Here is a 23869-nt window from a genome sequence, read left to right on the forward strand (position 1 = left end):
AACAGCTACACTCCTATATTATAAAATGGATACAATGGCCTCAAATATGGCAGTTTTGTGAACCACCTTGTTCAATAATCTCAATTCATTTACTATCTAACCTTAAATTTTATTTATTTAAAATTCTAGTTCCTAGCATTTTGTTCCCCATTCACAAAGAAAGTATGATCTAGTTAGCTAACACTTTCAATAGCAGAATTTACTTTTAATATTAGTCTCCATTGCTTGGGTGGCATATATGTCCACTTTTCTGGAGAAGAATAAAACAGACAACAAAAAAGGAGGAAAATAAAAAAGTAAAATTACAAAACTTTAATTTTCAAGTAGTAGTTCCTACCTAGAGAAACATAAATAGAGTTTGCAAAACAAAGAGAACTTATTACACTTATCTTCCGGTATATGTATGTCTGTAAATACAGCTAATTCTCCATCTAAAGTCTTATAACTCAAGGTCCCCAGTACTTAGTACAATGCCCATATACCAAAAAAGCACTCAATGAATGTATATAATAATGTATATAATAATAACTATTTAATGACTAAGAGCATACTGAGCAAGATAGTGGACTCTATTGAGCTGAACTGTCCCAATATTCTTGCCAAACTACATTAAGTAACTTCTCCACTCTGATTTTGGACTGGCAAAGTCAACAACAGTTCAGAGAGAAACATTTTTCCAGCCCATGACAAATGAGAAGGTACAGAGAAAGGTCTGTAACACCAGAAGGGGCACAGGTTTGGGGTACAGTAGGACCCTGAGGGAGCTCTGAAGCAGCAGCAGCTTTGGGAGCTCTAAGTCAAGAGACAGTAAAGGGATCAGACAACTGGTCAGAAAGATTAAGGGCACTCCTTGCTGGCATTGACTGAAGCTGAAACTGACTGCCAGTTCTAATGCACATAAATAGGTTGGGTCTCAGCTGTAGACAGGGGGAGAGGTACACTGGAGGTGGGTTACAAGAGAGCAGGGCCCTGGTCACAGCTGTAAGCCAGAGAGGAGCAGAGTGCTTGCAGGGGCAGAAGAACAGGGCCCTGGTCACAGTTCCAGGGCGAAGAGGAGTGCTAGTGCTTGCAGCAGAAGGAGAGCAAAGGCCCTTCCTGGGTAAAGACCAGAGCACTGATCAGGAAAGCATAACTTTCCCAATCATAACTTGGAAATGCCCCAAAACTTGCAGACCCAGGGCAGCTAGGCGGCTTAGTAGATAGAGCATTGGCCCTGGAGTCAGGAGGACTTGAGTTCAAATTTGACCTCACACACTTATTACTGTGTGACCTTGGGCAAGTCACTTAAACCCACTGCCTTGCTGGGGGAAAAAAATCCCCACCTTGCAGACCTCCAGAACAAACTCTGAAAATAAGCAGCCAAAAACCCCTAAAGTTTGGCATAATGCATGTCTTTCCACCCACAGGGAAGCAGAGTCCAACTTTAACATAAAGTTCAAAATCAAGAATAGGCTGGAAGAATGCACAAGCAGCCAAAACAATAAAAAAAAAATTATAGGTGATAGGAAGACTAAGATCTAAATTTGTAGACAACAATGTACAATCAAAGCCTCAAAGAAGAATGCTAACTAGTCCCAAGGTCAGCAAAAATTCCTGAAAGAGTTAAAAGAGATAAGAGTGGTAGTGGGAAAATTGGGAAAAGAAATAATATGAGGCTAGTTTTCAAATCCTTCCTTGATCTATTCCCATCCATGCTACCCAATGTCAGCTCTCTCTGAAAAGTTTGCTGCTATATCAACCAGGAGGGTCTGTGGTTTATCAGGTCTATTCATTTCTCCAAGTCTCTGTGCATGCTACTGAATAAACCTGGAATGCTTTTCCATCCAATTTCCACTTCTTTTACATTCCAATAAGAGAAGAGCAGACTCTACAAACTATGAATTAATGAACTTGACTTAATAATAACAATTATATAATGCTTTAAGATTTTAAAATATTATCTCACTTTAACATCACAATTACTCTAAGGAGACAGGTTAAGTGATATGCCCAGGATCACATAGCTAGAACATGTCAGAGACCAAATTTGAAATTAAGTTCTTTTTTTAAAATAGTATTTTATTTTTTCTAATTACATATAAAGTCAAATTTTAACATTCATTTTAAAAGAATGATCCCAAATTTTCTTCCAACTTCCTTTACCTATCCCTTTCTTCAACAGACAAAAATGTGATATAGGCTATATATGTGCAGTCATGTAAAACTATTTCCATATTAGTCATGCTATCAAAGAAGAAACAGATCAAAAGGGGAAAAAAAAACATGGTTTCCATTTGCTTTCAGACTCTAGCAATTCTTTCTCTGGGTCTAAGTAGCATTTTTCTTCCAAGACGTTTGGAATCATCTTAGATCATTGGGTTGCTGAGAATACCTAAGCTATAGATGATCATTATTCAATGAGACTGTTACTGTGTACAATATTCTCCTGGTTCTGTTCACTTTACTTTTTGTCAGTTCATGTCTTTCCAGGTTTTTCCTCAAGGCATCCTGCTGGTCATTTCTTTTATAGCATACCAGAATTCTATTACAATCCATAAGCTCATATACTGCAAAGTGTTTCCGAATTCATGGGTATCCCCCTCAATTTCCAATTCTTTGCTATCAAAGAAAGCTTCTAGAAACATTTCTAATGAAATAGATCCTTCCTTTTTTTTTTAAATCTTTGGGATACAGAATACAGAACTAGTAATGGAATTGCTAGATCAATGGTATGCAGTTTCATTACCCTTTTGAACATAATTTCAAATTGCTCTCCAGAATAGTTGGATCACTTTCACATCACATCTCCACCAATAATACAGTAGGTATCACAATTTTGCTACATCCTCCAGAACATTTATCATTTTCTATGAGGTGGTACCTCAGAGTTGTTTTAATTTGAATTTCTCAAATCATTAGTGATTTAGTATACTTTTTCATATGACTAGAAACAGCTTCAATTTCTTTGTCTGAAAGCAGGCAACTTTCTGTGGTACTGGTATCTAAAGGGACCAGTGAATTAAAAGTCTGAATTCTGGAGTTGTGAGTCACCCATAAACCTCAGTTAAGATTTGACCATCAAGCTCATTGGTAGAGGAATGTGACCCAGTTTTCTATATGGATTGTGATAGATACTCCTGCATTTACTTTAATGCCTAAGTCCCCCTATGATGTTATTTCCCTTGCCACTATAGAAAGAATTAGATTTAGATTTTAAATAAGATTGTGTCAAGATAAGTTAGTGGTTTGTTTTGTATAAGTGAAAGTCCATCAGCAGAGCCTCAATAAGTAGTGTGACATGAAAGAGGCATGTATTTCCCCCACTAGAGGTAACTACTAAGAACTTGAGCTGAATGTAGTCAAATGGTAGTGACCCTTTTCTAGGAAGCCATACTTGCCTGTGTGAGGTAACCTGGGGCAAGGAAGGCAGACTAGAGAGACTAGAGAAGCACATTCTAGACATCCCTAACACAAAAGAAAAGCATCTAAGAAAAAGCCTTAGTGTATAAGAAAAAAAAAGTTCCTAACAATTAGAGCTACCCCCAAAATGAAATGAGTTGTGCCTTGTGAGGTTAGTGGCTCACCTCCACCGAGTACTATAGTTGCAGGATGTAATGACAGATATTAAGGAGATGATATGCATATTTATTATAAAGCTTATCATTTTAAGAGAGGAAAAACCAAGTCTGACAAGTAAAGACAGCATTCAGATCTTTCTTAAATAAACTTTTCATTAAAACTAACATAAATACACCTACCTTGTTCATTGCTCTCAGTTGGGGAATCCTCATGACGAAGGAAAAATTTCACTTCTTCTCTTCGGGGCCCCCACTTTTGTAGATGTTCATACATCATATGATCAAAGGGGATAGGACGTTCTAAAACAAAACAGTATATACCTCATTTATTCCAGAAATGAGTCAAGGATCAGGGCATGAACAAAAGGAAATATAAATAAAATGATTACTTTAAGGTGTTACAAACATTTGAAAAGTTTTCCTTTGCTTCCTAATTTCTCTGAGGCACTATTTTCTCAGTTCTCTAAGCTCAAAACCTAGATATTTTTCCTCTTTTCTTTCACTAAACTTCCATATCCACATAGTTCCCATGATGTATGAATTCCACCCTGAAAATCTCTGCAGTTCATTCTCCCAGTCCAGCACAACTTCAAATTGTAACATTAACCTCATTTTTTCTGAACAAATGGCCTTGTCTTACTTGAAGATTTCTTTTTATTCATTCAGCAAAGAATAGGGACTTCTCTACAAAATCAAAAATATCCAAAAGCAGGGAGCTAATAATTTTACTCAGCATTGACAGTTATCTGAAAAAAAAAATTGCTTCAACTGTAAAGTTTTAAGAAACACTGTAAAGAAAGAACTCATAAATCTAAGTAATATCAAGTCTATTAAAAAGAGTTTAGATTATTAGAGCAATTTTATACACACAAATGTACACATATACACACAACACTTAATGCTTGTCTTTCATTTTTGAAGAAGACCACAACATCAGGAAAGAGGGTGCCATGACAAGCACATGAAGTGGATTTGTGAGCTGGGGGGGGGGGGGGGGGGGGGTGTTGCTAAGTCATCAGCCTCACTTTCTCCTTCAGAACCACCTGGGTCCAGTGGTCAGCTATGGATCTGGATGACTGGAGATGGGCCCTGTATGCAAAGCAATGAGGGTTAAATGACTTGTCACACAGTAAATAATTTCTTAGTGGGGGGGGGGGGGGGGGGTTAACTTAAAATTCAGTTTTCTTTATCTTTGCCCCTTCTGATCATCAAAATTTAGAGTACAAAAGGGCCACACCTTTATATATTGATTGCATCCTGCTCTTCTTTAGTCTACTCAAAACCACTGTTTCCTTTCACTGTCCTTTTGTGCGATGTTTAAATTTTCTTAACACTGTTGTAATAACAATCATAACCAGAATTAACTTTAAACTTTAAGGTTTGAAAATATCATTTTACTTTATCCTCACATAAAACTCAAGAAGGTAGGTGTTATTATTATCCCCATTTTACAGATGAGACAGACAGAAGTGATTTATCCAAGGTCACACAGCAAGTTAAAAGCAAAAATGAACTTGGGTCTTCCACATAAGGTAAATGAGACTCAAGAAAAGTGAAATATCTGACCCATATAAGACAGAAATCAATTCATGGTGGGGCAGAGCCAAGATGGCTACAGGAGAAGATCTGCACTTAAGTACTCTCTCTCTCAAAACTTATAAACTAAGGACTCTAAATACATTTTTGAGAGACAGAACCCACAGAGGGATCCAGTGAGGCCAATTCCCCAGCCCAAGGTAACCTGGAAAACAGTGGAAAGGCTCCGCTCCACAGGGTTAGAGGGGCAGCCGGCCAGAGTGAAGGAACTTCAGCCTCCCAGAGGCAGCCCCAAGGCACCTGGAAGTCGAGGCTCACAGCAACAGGAACAGTTTCCTGACCAACACCCCAGGGAGCACTGGGCACAACTTGGAAGATCAGTGGGGGCCCTCTGCCAGAGCCAGTATGTGAAGCCCAGCCCTCAGGGCACTCAGCGAATAACATGGCCCCAGCAGCCCAAATCCAGGAACCAGAAGCAGGGAGCTGCTAAGCACTAGACCCCAGGCAAAGGAGCCTTGAGTGCTCAAGCCTAGGTAGAGGAGTGGAGAGAAACTGTCCTCTGTCCCTGGAACAGGACTCTGGGGTTCTGACCACATTCAGATCCTGATCACAGTCTAGGCCCCCCCATAGAACAACAGGGGCCCCTCCACCTCAGCCCCGTGGCAGAGGGGAGCGCTTATGGTCATTCACAGACCAGGAGGGAAGACAGAGACCATTGTGTGTGTGTGTGTGGGGGGGGTGTGTCCCAATAATACTCAAAAGCTCAGTAAGCACCCCAAAACCAGGCACAAGCTAGGAAAATAAGTAAGAAGGAAAAAAAGAGGAACACCACTGAGAAATACATTGTCTATAATCCCAAGAAGGATGAAAATACTCAGTCTGAAGATGAGGAAACACAAGCTTCTGCAACTAAAGACTCCAAGAAAAACAGAAATTGGGCTCAGGCTATGACAGAGCTCAAAAAAGATTTTGAAAATCAAGTGAAGGAGATAAAAAGAAAATTGGGAAAAGAAATGAGAGAGATGCAGGAAAAACATGAAAATGAAGTCAGCAGCTTAGTCAAGGAGATTCAAAAAAAATGCTGAAGAAAATAACATGTTAAAAACCAGTATAGGTCAAATGGAGAAAACAATTCAGAAATTTATTGAGAAGAATGCTTTAAAAAGCAGAATTGGCCAGATGGAAAAAGAGATAAGAAAGCTCTCTGAGGAAAACAAATCCTTCAGACAAAGAATAGAACTCAGGGAGACTGATGAATTTATGAGAAATCAGTACTCAATACTTCAAAACCAAAAGAATGAAAAATTAGAAGAAAATGTGATCAGAATCACACAGGACTTAGCAGAAATGACATTAAAAGCTCGTAGGGCTTGGAATATATTCCGGAAGGCAAAAGAGCTCGGAATGCACTCAATGGCTAAAAGGGAAATGTAATGGGAATAAGAGAAAGGAGGGGTGGAATAGGTTAAGATTTTTTTGTATAATAAGATTTTTTTTATTGCAATGAGCTATTGCAATGATATGGAAGGGAGGGAGGCAAGGGGGAATGAGGGAACCTTCACTCTCATCAGAGGTGGCTAGGAGAGGAAACTCAATGGGGTACAGACATTAAAGTAAGGAGAGAAGGGATACAGGGGGAAGGGGGGGATGTGAGTGATGAAGGAGAAGGTGGACCATGGCGGAGAGTGGTCAGATATAACACATTTTCTTTTTAACTTCTTGCAAGGGGCTGGCATTGGATGGCCTGTCCAGGACCACAGGGCTGGGTGGTTGCTGGGCTTAAGGAGTGGTATATGGGCTCAGGGTCTCTCGACCCCAGGGCTGGTGATCTCTCTGCCATGCCACTCAGCTACCCTACAGCACATTTAAGAAGAGGGACAGAGTGAAAGGAGAGAGAAAATATAGTATATGGTAGTGGGGAAGTATGAATGGAGGGAGTTACGATCATCAACAGCAATGGTGGAAAAATATGGAAATAGCTTTTGTGATGAACTTATAAAGAATGTGATCCCACCTGCGACATAGCTGGAGGTGTTGAAACACAGACTGAAGCACATTATCATTATTATTATTATTATTATTATTATTATTATTATTATTATTATTTGGGGGGGGTTGCAGGGCAAGTGGAATTAGGTGGCATGCCCAGGGCCGCACAGCTAGGTGATTTTTAGGTATCTGAGGCTGGATTTGGACCTGGGTGCTCCTGGGCCCAGGGCCAGTGCTCTGTCTACTGCGCCACCTTGCAGTCATTATTATTATCATCATCATCATCATCATTATTAATTTTTTCTCTTTCCTTTACTTTATGCTCATGAGGGCCTATTTTTTGGGGGAGGGGTATTATGTTTACTCTTAAACAAGAATATTTTAGTAATGTATAAAAAAATTTGTATAAAACAAAAATAGATAAATAAAGAAATAAAAATTTTTTTTAAAAAGGTGGGGCAGCTAGGTGGTGCAATGTATAGAGCCCCATCCTTGGAGTCAGGAGTACCTGGGTAAAAATCCAAGCTCAGACACTTAATAATAACCTAGCTGTGTGGCCTTAGGCAAGCCACTTAACACCATTGCCTTGAAAAATCTAAAAAAAAAAAAGTCAATTCATACACACATTTAACTTATAAGAATTTAAATAACACAAAATTACAAGGAAATAATAACTAAAATAATATGGGCAGCTTGCCACTCTACCCCAGAATATGAGTGAGATAGGAGAAAACATATCCAAGTATTTTGAGTGATCCAGCCCTTAAAGTCATTCTCATTTCCTTTGCCTATATTGTTCCACCCAGACCTAGAAATATTGACTTTGGAAACCAGATGTTCACATACTAATTTTGAAGATACACAATTCTGAGGCACTACCTTTATAAAGAACCTAGAGATATCACTCCAATACTTAAGATTCACCAAAAAAGAAAATTGTCAGGAAACAAACTACCCCCTTCAGTCATTTCATTCAAGGATAGCATCTGCTTTTCCTCACACTAGCTACTTGACCTCCCAACAACAGACATTCACACCCATCCTTGTCTAGAACTCTCTACTACCTCATTTTAGCCTCCAGACTTTCCTGCTTCTTTCAAATCTCAGCTAACATGCCACTTTTGTAATATAATATTTTCTAAGTTGTTTGCATGTTCCCTCTTCCCTATGACTGTAAGTTTCCTGAGAACAGAAACAGACTTTTGCCTTTGACAAAGTATTAATAATTGCTTGATGACTAACTGATCTGTCCCAGAATCACTGGGTAATAAGGTAGAAGTCTTGAATCTGCTGTTCCCTCAGTCAATCTCTATTCCTAAGTGTCTCTTCTTAAAGTATGAACAGCTCACTGAGAGTGATTCTAAAATCTCCTTCAAGAATTAGGACATTTAACACTGGTGGTGGAGTAATGAACTGATCCAACCGTTCTGGACAGTAATATGTAACTCTGCCCAAAGAGCAATAAAACTTATACTAACATTACCAATACTGGGTCTATGTCCAAATAAAATTATAAAAAATGGGGAAAGTCCCACACATTCAATATTCATAGCAGCTCTTTTTTTACTGGCAAAGAATTAGAAATCCAGGGAATGGCCATCATTTGGGTTATGGCTGAACAAATTATGGTAATATTATGGAATACTATTATTGTTATATAAGAAGGTAGACTCTAGAGAAGCATGGAAAGAATTACACAAACTGATTGCTGACAAAAGGGAACAGAATCAAAAGAACACTAAACACATTAGCAAGAACATTGTGAGTTGATCAACTATGATGGATGCAGCTCCTCTCAGCACTTCAGAGAGCTAGGACAACACTGGGAGATCTATTATTGCCAATGCCATTCATATACAGAAGAAAAAAATACACACACAGAATATCAATGAATGCTATGTTCACTTCTTTTAAATTTCTCTTATGTTTTTTCTTCCTATCCCACAGTTTTCTTTCTTTTCCCTTAGTCCTAATTCCTCCAATACAAAATGACTAATATATAAATATGCTGCACACAAACATGCATATACAACATTTATTAGACTGTTCACTGCAGCAGGAATAGGGTGGTAGAAAAGGAAGAGTGGAAGAAAATTGTATAACATAAATATACAAGTGGATGAATGTTGAAACACTTTCATAACATGTAAGAAGAAAAATAAATATCAATCAAAAAATAAGATAAAACCTCCTATTCATCATATTAAAAGTCTATACATTATGTTTAACCTAGTAGAGCTAATGACAAGGATAGTAATAGTTTGCATTCCTACAATCCTCATCACTTAAAACAGACTCAACATATCCTTTGATTTCCTTCTTTCTCTTGCCTCCTGGTAAAGAAAGAAAGAATGGTTATGTATGTGGTTGTGATAATCCTATAATATAATCATATGTTTATAAAGTTCCTTAAATATTATTTCTCTAGTTTGCCTACTAAAACTCATAATCTGTTTTTGTTTTCTTCTATTTTAGCAGAAGTCTTCATCCTAATCACCTATCACCTCCTTCCTAAATCAATAGCTTAGTTGGGAGTGCTAAAATATAAAATTTACATTTAATAGTTTTCAAAGTAATCCATCTCAGCCTTACCTATCTCTAAAATAAATTGCCCCATAATGACTACAACTGTTTATAGATATTACATTACACTTTGTGGGCACATATGGAAAGGTCAAAAGTAATTCTGACTAGAATTGATTTTACTTCTAGAACCTACTACTTGCTAATTCTAGCAGAATTGGTTAAAGAATAAAGAATTAAAGAATAAAGAATTCTGCTAGAATTCTAGCAGAACTAGGATAAAAGCCCAGGTCTTCTAACTCCAAACTCACTCCAAACACTGAATCTGCTGTGTAATAATGCTAACATTTTATTAATATAAAATAGTCCATAAAAAATTCAAAAACATCATCAGCCAAATAAGATAACTTTTATTCACTGTTAAACAGCATGCATGGTGTAGGATATTGATGTGTGGTCAGAAGACCTGGTTCTCAATCCTATCTTGGCTATTTACTACCAGGGTGCAAACTAGAACAAGTTTCATCACTCTAGATCTCAGTTCCTTACGTAAAAATAATGAGGTTGGATCAAATGATCTCTAATGTTCCTTCCAACTTAAATGTATGATACTATGATTCAAAGGATGATCATGAGAAACTAAAGAGTAATTCTGCTAGCTTTATTTTATTCCAACAAATATAAAGTAGTATCTCAGAATCACGAACTATATAAATCAGAGAAGCTAGGTTGAAAGAGGCAAAAAATATTAGTTTTGCATCATGAAATTAGATTCTATAAGAAAAATATTGTCAGCAATATTTTCCACCTAAAATAATAATTAGGAAATTATATAAAAATACTGTGGCTGCTATAATTTAATATGAGTACTAATTTTTTTAACATGAAAATACATTTAGCTTGTTCTATGTACCATGTATTTCTGAAAAACTCCCCCTTTGCTCTCCTCCTAATTTGAGCTTAATACACTGAAAAGAACAATAAAGAATGTGGGGGGGAGGGAAGTAAGATTGGGGGGAAAATTGTAGATCTCAAATAATATCTTTAATAAAAATAAATTTTAAAAAATTAGCAAAAAAACTACAGCAACATATCACAAAGATGGAATGCAGTGTTGTTTTAATATTAGAAAAACTATTAGAGTAATTTGACCATAAACCCCTTCTACAAGCTGCAGAAAGTAATAGTGCCTTTGGAAATTTAGGGAATAGTTTAAATGATAGAGAAAGTTAAAGGGAGAGGTAAGACTAGTATAGACACAGAAACCTATCTCTCATTCATTCTGAGATACTTTAAATTTAGATTGCCATAAAGCTCAAATATAAGCCCCTTCCAACTATTATGCTTGAAGTTGAGTACAGAAATAATTTTAATGGAAAAAATTGCATTAATTAATGCTTTATAAAAATATAAATTGGGTAAGAAATATATTTTCTAAAGTGTAAGAGATATAATGTACTATATCTAGGTATTTAATGAATAATCTTTACCGATTCATCTCTTAATGGAGATGAGCTATTTCCTGGCTTATCAAGTATTTATTATTATATCAGGCATTGTGATGTCTTAGAAAACTCCAAGATTGAGTCAGGATATCTAATTCTGACCCTATCTATCACTGATAAGTTGTGGTACTTTGGGCAAGTAATTTTTTCCTCTCTGGTGCTCAGTTTTTTTCTATAAAATGAAGTGTTTTCCTAAACTAATTTAGTCGCTTAATAATTTTTCATCATCTACCTCAGCATTTGTCTCCAGAAGCAGCACTGGACGAATTCAGGCAGGTGAGACGGGGCTCAGAGGCAGGATCAGCCCCTTATCAACCAGATTAACAGCTGAATTGGAGCCGCGAGTCTAATGGCCCCAGAACCGGATCTGCTGGATCAGCGGTGGGGCTAGATGGCAGGGACTTGAGTCAACTAAGGAGCAGAGGCACTGGTGTTGGCGCTGTCCCCCAGGAGCTTGCGGACAGGGCTGGGGGGAGAGTTCTGGTGCAGGAGAGCTGGGGACACTATCCCTGGGCTGCTCTGGTCTGAGGAACTCTGAGTCCAAGACTCCATTCCAGCTGAGGCCTCTTCCCAGAACAAACAATTGCAGACTACTTCTGCCTCAGGCCCAGGTATGTGAGCAGAAGAACCAGCCCAGCTGACAATCCAGAAAGAAATGACCTCAGGCCTGGGTAAAACTCACCATTAACTGAAGGCAAAAGAATTCAATAGCTCCAACCCCTCCCTTCAAGCAAAGGGAGAAGGCCTCAATCAAGGTCACAGACACTCCAGAGAAAGCAACCAGCACCTTCTACTGGCCAGCCAGAGAAATTGCATGCAGTGAGTAAAGCCTTTAGCAATCCCAAGCCCCTGTGAACCAGACCCTCCCCAACTCAAGGTCTTAGCAAAATGAAGAGGGGTCAGTGGAAAGGTGTATCCATAGAAAAATTCTTGGAAGGGAAAGACCCTAACTCAGAAAGACCTAGAACCTCTGAGGAAAATATGATCTGGTCGTCAGCACAGAAAGACTTCCTTGAAAAAATAAGGAGCTTAAAATTTTGGGAGAGACAATTAATACCTTGCAACAAGAAAAGAAAACCTTAGAAAGTACAATTGGACAAATGCAAAAGGAGAATAAATCTCTCACATCATCAACTGGACAAATACAAACTGAGAATAATTCTCTCAGATCCTCAATTGGGCAAATGCAAAAAGAAAATAATTCTCTCAAAACCATGAAATTGGTCAAATGGAAAGCTCTTTCAAAAGTAGAACTGACCAATTGGAAAAGGAGTTGCAAAAGGTTAATGAAGAACCCCCCCCCCCCCCCCCCCGCAAAAAAAAGAATGGAGTCTACAGAAATGAATGACTCCATGAGACAGCAAGAATCAGTTAAACAAAATCAAAAAAATAGAAAAAACAGAAGAAAATGTAAAATACCTCATCAACAAAACCACTGACCTTGAGAATAGATCGAGGAGGGGAAACCTGAAAATTACAGGACTTCCTGAAAACAATGAAGAGAAAAAAAGCCTGGACTTAATATTACAGGATCTAGTGATGGAAAACTGCCTTGATATCATGGAATCGGAGGGCAAAGTAGTTATTGAAAGAGTACATCAATACCCACCAGAAAAAGATCCTAAAATGAAAACACCAAAGAATGTTGTGGCCAAATTCCAGAACTATCAGATAAAAAAAAAGAAAATCCTGCAAGCAGCCAGAAAGAAACAAATTAAATATCAAGGAGCCACAGTAAGGATCACATAGGACCTGGCTGCATAAACATTAAGGGAATGAAGGGCCTGGAACAAAGAGCAAGGGGGCTTGGAATGCAGCCAAGAATCTACTTTCTCACAAAGCTGAGCCTTCTCTTACAGGAAAAAAGATGGACATTTAACAAAATGCAGAATTCCAAAAATTTCTGATGAAAAGACCAGAGCTAAACAGAAAATTTGGACATCAAACAGGAAATTCAAGAGACACATGAAAAGGTAAAAAAAAAAAGGGGGGGGTAAAAGAAAAAAAATGCTATCCAGTAAGTTGAAATTGGCTATATCCCAGCATGGGGAAAAGGATTCTCATAAACCTTGAGAACTGTACCTCTAACAGAGAGAATATACCTAGCCAGCAATGATGGACATTCATGACCTATCCATAAAACGGCTATCTAATGGGATGTAATTGGCTTTAACCCCATTTAGGAGAAAGACTCTTAATACTCTCAAGAATTTTGACTCTATTAGATAGAATATACCGAACTGGAAGGGACAGACACTCAGAATTTTCTATGACTTAGATAAAATGATCTAAAAAACACTACCTCCTTAAAAAAGGGGGATAGGAAAGAGACGGGAGGAGGGAGGGAATTAAATGGGGAAAATCTCATTACACTAAGAGGTACAATAACCCTATGGTAATACAAGGGAAGAAGGGAGCAGATGAGAAACACCTGAATCTTCTTCTCATCAGACTGGGCTTAAAGTCAACTTACACATACTCAGTTAACTTATAAAACATCTAACCTTTCAAGTATTAAAAGGGGAAAAGGGGAGGGGGGAATGGAGAAAGGGAAGGGGAGTGGGGGGAGAAAGGGGAAATAAGAAAAGGAAGGGAAGGGAAAAGGGAAAGGGGAAAGAAAGGGGAGGGGGTGATATAGGAGGGCAAACATACTGAAGAGGGTAGTATTCAGAAACAAAATACTGGGGAATATGGATAAGGCGGTAAGGGGGAAAATACAAACAGAGGAAGATAGCATGGAGGGCAATAAAGAACTAGTAATCATAACTTTTAATGTGAATGGGATGAACTCTCCTGTAAAACTAAGTGATTAGCAGAGTGGATTAAAAACCAGAATCCTACAATATTCTGCTTATAAGAAACTCATTTGAAGCAGAGAGATTAGTAAAGGTAAAAGGGTGGAGCAAAATATATTTTGCTTCAGCTGAAGTAAAAAAAGCAGGGGTAGCAATCCTTATCTCAGACAAAGCAGCAACAAAAATAGACAGCGTTAAAAGATATAAGGAAGAAAACTTTATCTTCCTAAAAGGTACCATAGACAATAAAGTAATTTCAATACTGAATATATATGCACCCAGTAGGACAGGATCAAGGTACAACATGGAAACAAAGTAAAGACTGACAGATTGCTTTCCGTGGGGGGGGGGGGGGGGGGTGAGATTGGGGAGAAAATTGTAAATCTTAAATAATATCTTTAATAAAAAAAAAATATTAGCAAAGAAACTACAGCATCATATCATAAAGATGGAATGCAGTGTTGTTTTAATATTAGAAAAACTCAGTGTAATTAACCATAACACGGACAAAAAATTTATAGAGACAAAAAAATAAAAAACTGTTAATGAAATAAAATTGCTATTTCTATTAAAACACTAGAAAATATAATAATAAATGGACTTTTTCTCAAAGATAATTAGCATATAACTAAAACTAAGAGTAAGTACTACATGGAGAAGGAATGTAAACTAGAACCTTTTATTAATAACAAGATGAAGCAAAGATTACCTTGGTCACTACTTCTATTTAATACAACCCTAGAAATTTTATTTAAAACAAATATATATAGAATATGTATTTGTGAATCTACATACCAAGATAACATAGGGCTGGCTATACTTACAAAATATTGTTTTCAGGAAATAAAAGACATATCTAATAATTGGAGAAATGTTAATTGCTCATGGAAAGACTAAGCTAATATAATTAAAACTAAGCTGATATAATATTTTACCTTTTCAAGTCAAAATAAGTAATTTTTATGTATTTATTATTACAACAAGTACTCTGTTAAGCATTGAGGATACAAAGAAAGGTGTAAGAGAGAACATTAAGAAAACTATATACAAATAATATATGAACAGGATAAACTGGAGATAATTTCAATGGAAAGGCACCAGAACTGGGGACATCCAGGAAAGCTTCTGGTAAGTAAAATTTTAGTTGAGCCTTTAAGAAAATCCGCTTAATCAGTAAGTGGGGAAAAAAGAAGATGTAAAATTCCAGGCATTGAAGATAGTCAATCCATGAAGTCAAATGCAAAGGGTATTCCTTTAAGGACAGAAAGGAAGTCAGTGTCACTGGATTACAGTGGAAGGGTCTAAGGTGTAAGAAAAGTCAGAAAGGTAGGAAAGCAAAAAGTAAGATAGTATTTTAAAAAACTAAATAAAGCATTTTATAATTGAATGGAAAAAAAAACAAGGCAACTTGAGTTTTCTAAATGGGGGGCTGTTGCTGTTCAATAGTTTCCCTCTTGTCTAGCTCTCCTTGACCCATATATGGGGTTCTCTTGGCAAAGATACTGAAGTGATTTTTCCATTTCCTTCTCCAGCTGAGGAAATTGAGGCAAATAGGCAAAAGTTTGCCCAGGGTCATACAGTTATAAAATGACTAAGACCAGATTTGAACTCAGGAAGATGAGTCTTCCTGACTTCAAAGGTGACACTTTATCCTATGTCACACAGCTGCCCACAAGTGGGAGGAGGGAAAGGGAGACATGATCCAAGTTGCACTATAGGAAAATCAACTGATCTGATTTGGCAACTGAATGAAGGATGGAAAGAAGAAAGCTTAAAGCAGGAGATCAACAAGATAGGCAATAGTCCAAGTGTGTTAGTAAGGACTGGTACCAGGATGGCAATAGTTTCAGAGGAAATAGGAGGGCATATGCAAGAGATGTGACCAAGGTAAAATTAACAGGCCCTGGCAAAAGAATGGATTGGGGAAAGGAGGAGTGACAGAGTTAGGTTGGGAGGCCAGTGGTACTCTCAACAATAATAAGCAAGTTAGGAAGAAGGGAGGGTTTGGAGAGAGGGGGAAAGATTATGGAGTTAGGTTTTGGCCCTGCTGAGTTCAGGATGTCCATGGGGTATACAATTCTAAATGTCCAAGAGGCAATTGAAGATGTGAGACCAGAGATTATTAGAAAGGATAATATAGCTGGTTAAGTAGATTTGGAAGTTGACAAGATTACCAAGAGACATAGTATAGAGTATATGAGAAGAAGGCTAAAACAGAGCCTTGGGGAATTAAAGAACACTCCAAATTACTAATAAAGTAATGTTAATGTAAAGGGTCCATTTGACACACAAAACTGACAATGTTAACAAAAAAGGAAAATGACAAATGTTAGAGAAGCCAGGGGAAAACAAACACTAATTAGTATACTATAGGTAGAGAATTCTGGAAAGCAATTTGGAACTATGGCCAAAAGCTCATGAATCTATATTGGACTCTTTAACTCAGAAATACAGTTACTAAACTAAAACTCCAAAGAGATTAAGAAAGAGGAAAAGGGGAATACATACATACATACCCATATTACATACACAAAAATGAACATGTACAAAATCAGCTCTTTTTGTGGTAGCAAAGTCCTAGAAAACTCAAAAGGTACCCATAATTTGGGGAACAGGTGAACAAATTATAATATATTAATGAAATCAAACATTATTTATGCTGTAAGAAAAGAAGAAAAGAGATAGTTTCAGAGAAACCTGGAGAAAACATGCATGAATTGATAAGAGTAAAATGAGCAGAACCAGGAAAACAACTGTAACATCAAAATCACAAAAACAAATATTGTGAAAGACTTAAGAATTCTGATCAATGTAGTGACCAGCCATCATTCCATAAGAGCAATGATGAAGAATGCTGCCCAGCCCCTAACAGAAAGACAAACTCTACCACTTATGTAGACTTCTGCCTGTGGTCAATGTGGAAATAAATTTTATTTAATTATGTTTATTTGTTACAAAGATTTTTTTCCCCATTAGTTTGTGGGTAAGGAGAAGAAAATAAATACATAAAATACATGGTGGTTTAAAAATATTTTAAATAAATAAAAATGTTCTACATACCATTTCCCCGCCAAACTTCTGCCAAATGACAGCTTCCTTCTCCAGGCTCTTTGCAAAATTCCACAACATCTCGACATGTTGTTTCAGGTGTGATTGGAACTTCTGTTAAAATCTGTTCATTGTTGCTCAGGAACACTGTTAATATAACCTGTAAGAAAAAATCCCCAATTAAAGTCACTAATTTTCAACAGAACCATGAAACTCATACAGGAAGTCACTTTTTTGAGGGTATTAGTAATTAATTTAAAATTAACCTTTAAGAACAACTTAAATCAGTCAATAAGCATTGTTTAAATACCTAAGAGTCAGGCAGTACAAAAAATGTACTAAATAGCAGATAGAAAAAGAGGCCAAGGGGCGGCTAAGGTAGTGTAGTGGATAATGCTCCAGCCCTGGAGTCAGGAGTACCTGGGTTCTCAGACACTTAATAATTACCTAGCTGTGTGGCCTAGAGCAAGCCACTTAACCTCCATTTGCCTTGCAAAAAAAAAAAAACTTAAAAAGGGTGGGGGGCTGAAAATACTGGCCTTGCCCTCAAGAAATTACAATCTCATAGGAAAGACAACAAGCAAATAAATAAATAAAAGCAAACTATGTCCAGGATAAAAGGAAATATTTGAGGGGGCAGGGGTCGCAAGGCAATGGGGTTAAATCACTTGCCCAAGACAACACAGTTAGGAAATTATTAAGTAGCTTTGTTCACATTTGAACTCAGGTCCTCCTGACTCCAGGGTTGGTGCTCTATCCATTGTGCCACCTAGCTGCCCCAATAAAAGGAAATTATTAAAAGAGATAAGGTGCTACAATTAAGAGGGGTTGGGTAAGGCTTTCCGTAGAAGTTGGATTTTAACTGGAACTTAAATGAAGCAAGGGAGATCAGAAGTCAGGGTGGAAGATGGAGAGTAATATTCCAGGCATGAGGAACAGTCAGAGAGAATGCCTGGAGCTGAGAGATGGACTGCCACTGGATCTAAGAGTATCTATAGGAGAGTAAAATGTTATCAAATAAAAAAGTAGGAGGGAACTAGGTTGTGAAGGACCTTGAAAGTCAAACGGAGCCTTTTCTAATTAGATCCTGAAAGCAACATGAAGCCAATGGAGTTTATTGAGGGAAGGATGAAAGGAAACTTAAGGAGAACTGCTTTCAAAGAAAATCACTTTAGTGGGCAAATGGACAATGGCTTGGAATAGGGAGTCTTGAAGCAAGCAGACTCATGAGTAAACTAAAGCAATAACCCAAAGTGAGGTGATGAGGGCCTGCACTAGACTGGTGACAGTATCAGAAGAGATGGGAGAATATTCAAAAAATGTTGCAAAGCTGAAAACAACAGACATTGGCGACAACTTGGATATGAGCTAGGCTGAGGATGGTGTTGCCCTCTACAGTATCAAGAAAGGTGGGGAGGATTTGGGGGGAAGATATGAGTTCTGTTCTGTACATAACGAGTTACAGGTATCTACTTGGACATCTAGTTCAAAATATCTGAAAGGCAGTTAAAGATGGAGAACCAAAGATCAGAAACCGAAGGTCAACAGAGAAACTTTTATTCACCAAACCCCTTAGTTATAAAATTTTGCTTCTTACCTCCACTCGCATCTCTCACTCTCACTATAGGAGAATGGTCCTCTAACTGGTCTCCCTGTCCCAAATCTCTCCCAACTTCAAATGACTTTCTACTCCCAATTACCTTATATTTACCACACACACACACACACACTTTGTATTTACATCTCTATACATATTGTATTTTCCTAATATATTGAAAATACTTCCACTCCCCAAAAGATAAACGGTCAAAGTATACTATCATTATTCAAAAGAAGAAATCCAAGCTCTCAACATGTGAAAAAAATACACCAAACTATTAAAGAAATGACAATTAGAGCAATTCTGAGATTCTGTTTCTTTTCCATTGGATAGGCAAAATAATAAACAAGCATCTGGAAATCAACTATTCCTAAAAAAGTCACTAAGGAACTATTCCTAAAAAAAAAGACCACTACTAAGCATATATACCTCAAAAAGATCAAAGAAAAGGAAAAGGACTATTATGTGCAAAAATATCTATAGTATCACTTAACCACATAATCTGCTGTTGCTTTTTGGTGATTAACTCTTCACGTGTATAACTCTTCATGACCCCATTTGGGGTTTTCTTAGCAAAGATATTGGTAGTGGTTTGAAAAATTCCTTCTCCTGTTAATTTTACAGATGAGGAAACTGAAGAAAACAGGGTTAAGTGACCTGCCCAGAGTGACACAACTAATTTAGTGTCTGAGACCACATTCTGAACTCAAGAAAATGAGCTTTCCTGACTCAAGGCCCAACACTAACTATTACGACACTTAGCTGCCCTTAACTGTATATCTAACTGGAAATTAAGAATTCTTCATTAACAAATGACTGAACAAAATATGGAAAGTGAATATAATGGACTTTTTTTCTACTTTATGAATACATGAAGCAGCAGTTTCAAAGAGAGCTACAACAACTCAAAGTATCATACCATTATTACTTTAAAAGACTTGAGAACACTGACCAATGTCAAAACTAACTATGATTCTGGAAGACTACAAGACTGACAAGTTCTAAATAGATCTAGAACCAAAAGTATAAGGACATTTGAAATTCTGCCTTTCAAGGATAAAATGAAGAAACTATGAATGTCTGACATAAAGAAGAAAAGAAAGATAAGATGGAAGTATCAGAATATATTTAAAAATCGTGAAGAGGAAGATAGAATAAGTAGGTGGACATTATAGGGCAACAGATTTTAATTCACTAAGTAAAAAAAGGAGGTCCAAAAATAAAGTGTATTGATAAAGGAAGGAAAAACCAAAGAGAATAATGGATTCCTATCACTGGAAGTTCTCAGGCAGAGGCTAAATGAAAACTTTGGGGATAAATTGTAAATAGGAATCATTCTTTAGCAAAGACTGCCCCTATATGGCCTATGACAGCTCTTTTTACTCTTCAATTCTATAATACTATAATGTAACCTACCATATAGTTCCAACCCACATTGCTGAAAACATCAAAATAAGTAATCTACATGCAAAGGGAACTCCATCTATCAATAGCTTCTGTTTGTTTTTTTTTTTAAGATTTTTACAAGGCAAATGGGGCTAAGTGGCTTGCCCAAGGCCACACAGATAGGTAATTATTAAGTATCTGAGACAGGATTTGAACGCAGGTACTCCTGACTCCAGGGCCTGTGCTTTATCCACTGCGCCACCTAGCCACCCCATAGCGCCATCTAGCTGCTCCTATAGCTTCTGTTTTAAGAATAAAAGCAGAGAGGGTGGCTAGGTGAAGTCAGGAGTACCTGAGTTCAAATCTGGTCTCAGACGCTTAATAATTACCTGTGTGGCCTTGGGCATGCCACTTGACACAGTTTGCCTTGCAAAAACTAAAAAAAAAAAAAAAAAAAAGAATAAAAGTAGGGGAAGTTAGATGACTTGGTGGATAGAGCACCAGACCTGGACCTGAATTCAAATCAAGTCTCGAGACACTTGATACTTACTAGCTGTGTGACCTTGCACACATCACTTATCTCCATTCCCCCCCCACACACACACACACAGAATAAAAGCAGTTTGAATAAATAAGGACTAAACAGGTAATCAAGGTGAAAGGGAAAAGAACTACTAACTGTTAAGTCAGACTAAAGAAATATACACCTTAAACACCCAGGGATAACCACAGTGATTATTTAAAAATATGTACCATTCTCCTACAGTATCTACTGAAACCCAATTATATGGATTTAAAAGTTGACTTTAGGGGCGGCTAGGTGGCGAAGTGGATAGAGCACCAGCCCTGGAGTCAGGAACCCCTGAGTTCAGATCCAACCTCAGACACTTAATAATTACCTAGATTTGTGGCCTTGGGCAAGCCACTTAAACCCATTGCCTTGAAAAAAATAAAAAATAAATAAAAGTTGACTTTAGGTTTTGATGTATTTATTGAATAAAGTTTTATGCTTCTTTTTAGTTAAAAAAGTGAGTTGATCATTTTCTGGTTTTCTTAAAAAAAAACCCCAACAACTAGCTTTTCTCTTCATCCTTAACCTCAAATTAAGTTTTTGGTAGATCAGTGGCTCTCTACATGTATACTAGAAATTTTTTTATTTTCCCTGAGTTACAAAAAAAGGCAAAGGACAAAAAAGTAGCATATATAGAACTTCACTGCATTGAGGTGTCTTTGGTTCCTCCCCCTCAAAATAAAATGCACCTATGAAAAGAGATGAGACTAACAACAGTAACTTAGAAAATGGTTCTAATTTTGTTAACATAAACTAGGTGCATTCAGATGTTTAAAAAAATTTAACTCAAATGCATTCAAAATGTTATATCATCTAGTAGGTATTTGATACTGTGCTAGGCACTAAGGAAACAAAGAAACTTAAAAAGCAGGCCTTGACTTCAACAAAGAACTTACATAATAAAAGGAGAATACAACCTTTACACATATAAATACAAAATAATATAACATAGGGAGCAGAAAAGACATCCTACAAGGATGACACCTGAGACTGGTCTTGAAGAAAACTAAACAAATGATTCTAAAATGGGCTGGGAACGTTTGACCAGGCTGTATAAGACCCACAGAATCATTTAGTCTGGCACTGCCATGGCAACCACAGGCAAAACTCAAAATTCAATAAGTCTAGGAGCTTTTTAGAGGTCAATTAATTAAATGTTGGAACTAAATATAACAGGCTACAGCCTCAGACACTTAATAATTACCTAGCTCTGTGGCCTTGGGCAAGCCATTTAACCCCATTGCCTTGAAAAACCATAAATAAATAGATAGATAAACAAATAAATAAAACAGGCTGATTTTTGAGGTGATAACTAGACTTCTACACCAAGGAGAATTCAGGGAGAAAAAAAGAGTAAGTAGGAGTCAGATTACAAAGGACTTTCCATGCCAATCTGAAGAGTTTGTATTTCATTCTAGATGCAACAGAGAAACAGGAGTTTCTTGAACAGAGAAATAGCATAGTTAAACCTATGCTTCAGGGAACTGACTTTGATAGTAGGGTAGGAAATTAATAAAAGACTAGAATCAGAAAGTATGAGACTACTGTAAAAGTCCATGAAATATAATGAAGGTCAAGACTAAGGTGAGTGGATGTGATAGGAATCCAATATATTGAGGAAGTAGAACTGAGGCACTTTGGCAACTAATCTGATATGGTAGTCTGGGAAGAGAGGAATAGAAATGATGGTTCTATGATTACAAAAGAGTAAAGCTGGATATATAGTTTTGGAATTCATCTGAACAGAAATGACTATGGAATCTAGAGAGTTGATGAATCACAAAAGGAGTGGGTACAGAGAGATGAGGCACAGAACTTTAGGAGGAAACAAGTAGTTAAAAACAGGACACTGACTATGATCCAACAAAGGAGGAGCCTGAGAAGGAGCAATATGACAGGAAGGAGAAAAACCATGGGACAGAAATGTCTTGAAGACTGAGGGAAACCATAATCAGGAGAAGGAAGTGATCAACTGTATCAAAAGCTGAAGGAAAGTCATTAAGGATAAAAATGGAGTTGGGGGGAGGGAATCCATCACATTTAAGAGATCAACAACACCTGTCCCTAAAAAAAGGGATGAGAAAATGCAACCCTTACCTATTCTTTGAAGGAGGCATAATATGGACTCAGAACAATACATGCATATACTATCATTGGGTTAGTTTTGCTGAATAGCATCTTTCACCTTTTTTATTCATTCTTGGTAATAAAGAATCACATGCCAGGGAAGGTGGTAACAAGATATAAATACCAAAAGGGTGATATAAAAACTTTTTTTTTTAATTTTAAGAGAAAGGATTCATTCACAATTTTAGAGAGAACCAATGATGGGGCTTTGGAAGCTAACTCCACTGCGAAGAGAATGAAATATGGGCAAATGAGTTCATTTGAACATAAACTGCTTTTCTTCTACCTGTGGTTTTGGAAATAGGATAAAGATTTAACAGCATTAAAAAAATAATTTTTAAAAGTTTTAAAAATTAAAAAAAAAAGATTTAACAGCAACAAGAATATCCATTTTTTGACAAGAAAAAAATCAGAACAAGATTTATAAAGTCTGTATGGCTTCTAAACAGGTAACATCCAAACAGTGATACTTTTATAGTTAAGGAATCATCTACTAAGAAGTAGAAAGTTTAGAAACATTTCCACAATACCAAGGATTGTTGTTTTGTTCATCCAACACAGAGCAGCCTCTGTCTCTGCAGTCACTTGATCTGTCACCTGACAGCCACACTATTGTGTACAACTAAACCAACAAGACATTATGTGAAGAAAACCTGCATATTGTGTAACAGTTTATGCAAGTTACAGTTTGTATCATCTTTGCTCAAGTTTGGAACAATCCAGGAAAAACAGCAAAACTAGCCTTTTAAAAATCAACATGCACTATTTTCTTAAAATCCTAGTTAACATTCAACTTCTCTTTCCTATACACAACACAATACAATACTAATTTGACTGTTTCCAAAACTAGACACTGATACACATAGTAATGATATTTTTCAGGTAAAAAGAATATGTACCTGTTAATTTTGCTTTTATTTTTAACATTCAGTTTTTTTAAATTGTAGTTTAAATACTTGCCCCAACTCAGACTCAGTTATCTCACGGAGAAAACAAGCAATACAGTATCAACTATACTTGTGAGGTCAGGGAAAACATAATTCCATATAGGAGGTGGAGATAGATGAGAAAGGATAGAAAAAAGTATGCTTGAGTCTGCACTCAGTTATCTTTCTGAAAATGGATAACATTTTTCATCATGGGTCTTTTGAAACTATCTTGGATTATTTTATTTTTTAGAGTAACCAATTCTATTACAATTTAACATAATCAAACAGTGCTGTTATTGTGTG

General features: G+C 36.9%; 1 protein-coding gene across 5 annotated transcripts in view; it reads right to left on the reverse strand.

Moving 5' to 3' along the window:
- PPP1R13B (protein phosphatase 1 regulatory subunit 13B) overlaps nt 1–23869 on the reverse strand; it is a 122350-nt gene that overhangs the window by 60324 nt on the left and 38157 nt on the right. For all 5 annotated transcript variants that reach the window (XM_074213213.1, XM_074213212.1, XM_074213211.1 and 2 more), the window contains exons 2-3: nt 16966–17113; nt 3738–3857 (exon numbers count right to left, since the gene is read on the reverse strand). In XM_074213213.1, coding sequence (XP_074069314.1) covers nt 3738–3857; nt 16966–17113 — 268 coding nt within the window. The remainder of the gene's footprint in view (nt 1–3737; nt 3858–16965; nt 17114–23869) is intronic.

The sequence above is a fragment of the Macrotis lagotis genome, chromosome 1, assembly GCF_037893015.1.
Source record: "Macrotis lagotis isolate mMagLag1 chromosome 1, bilby.v1.9.chrom.fasta, whole genome shotgun sequence".
NCBI lineage: Eukaryota > Metazoa > Chordata > Mammalia > Peramelemorphia > Peramelidae > Macrotis > Macrotis lagotis.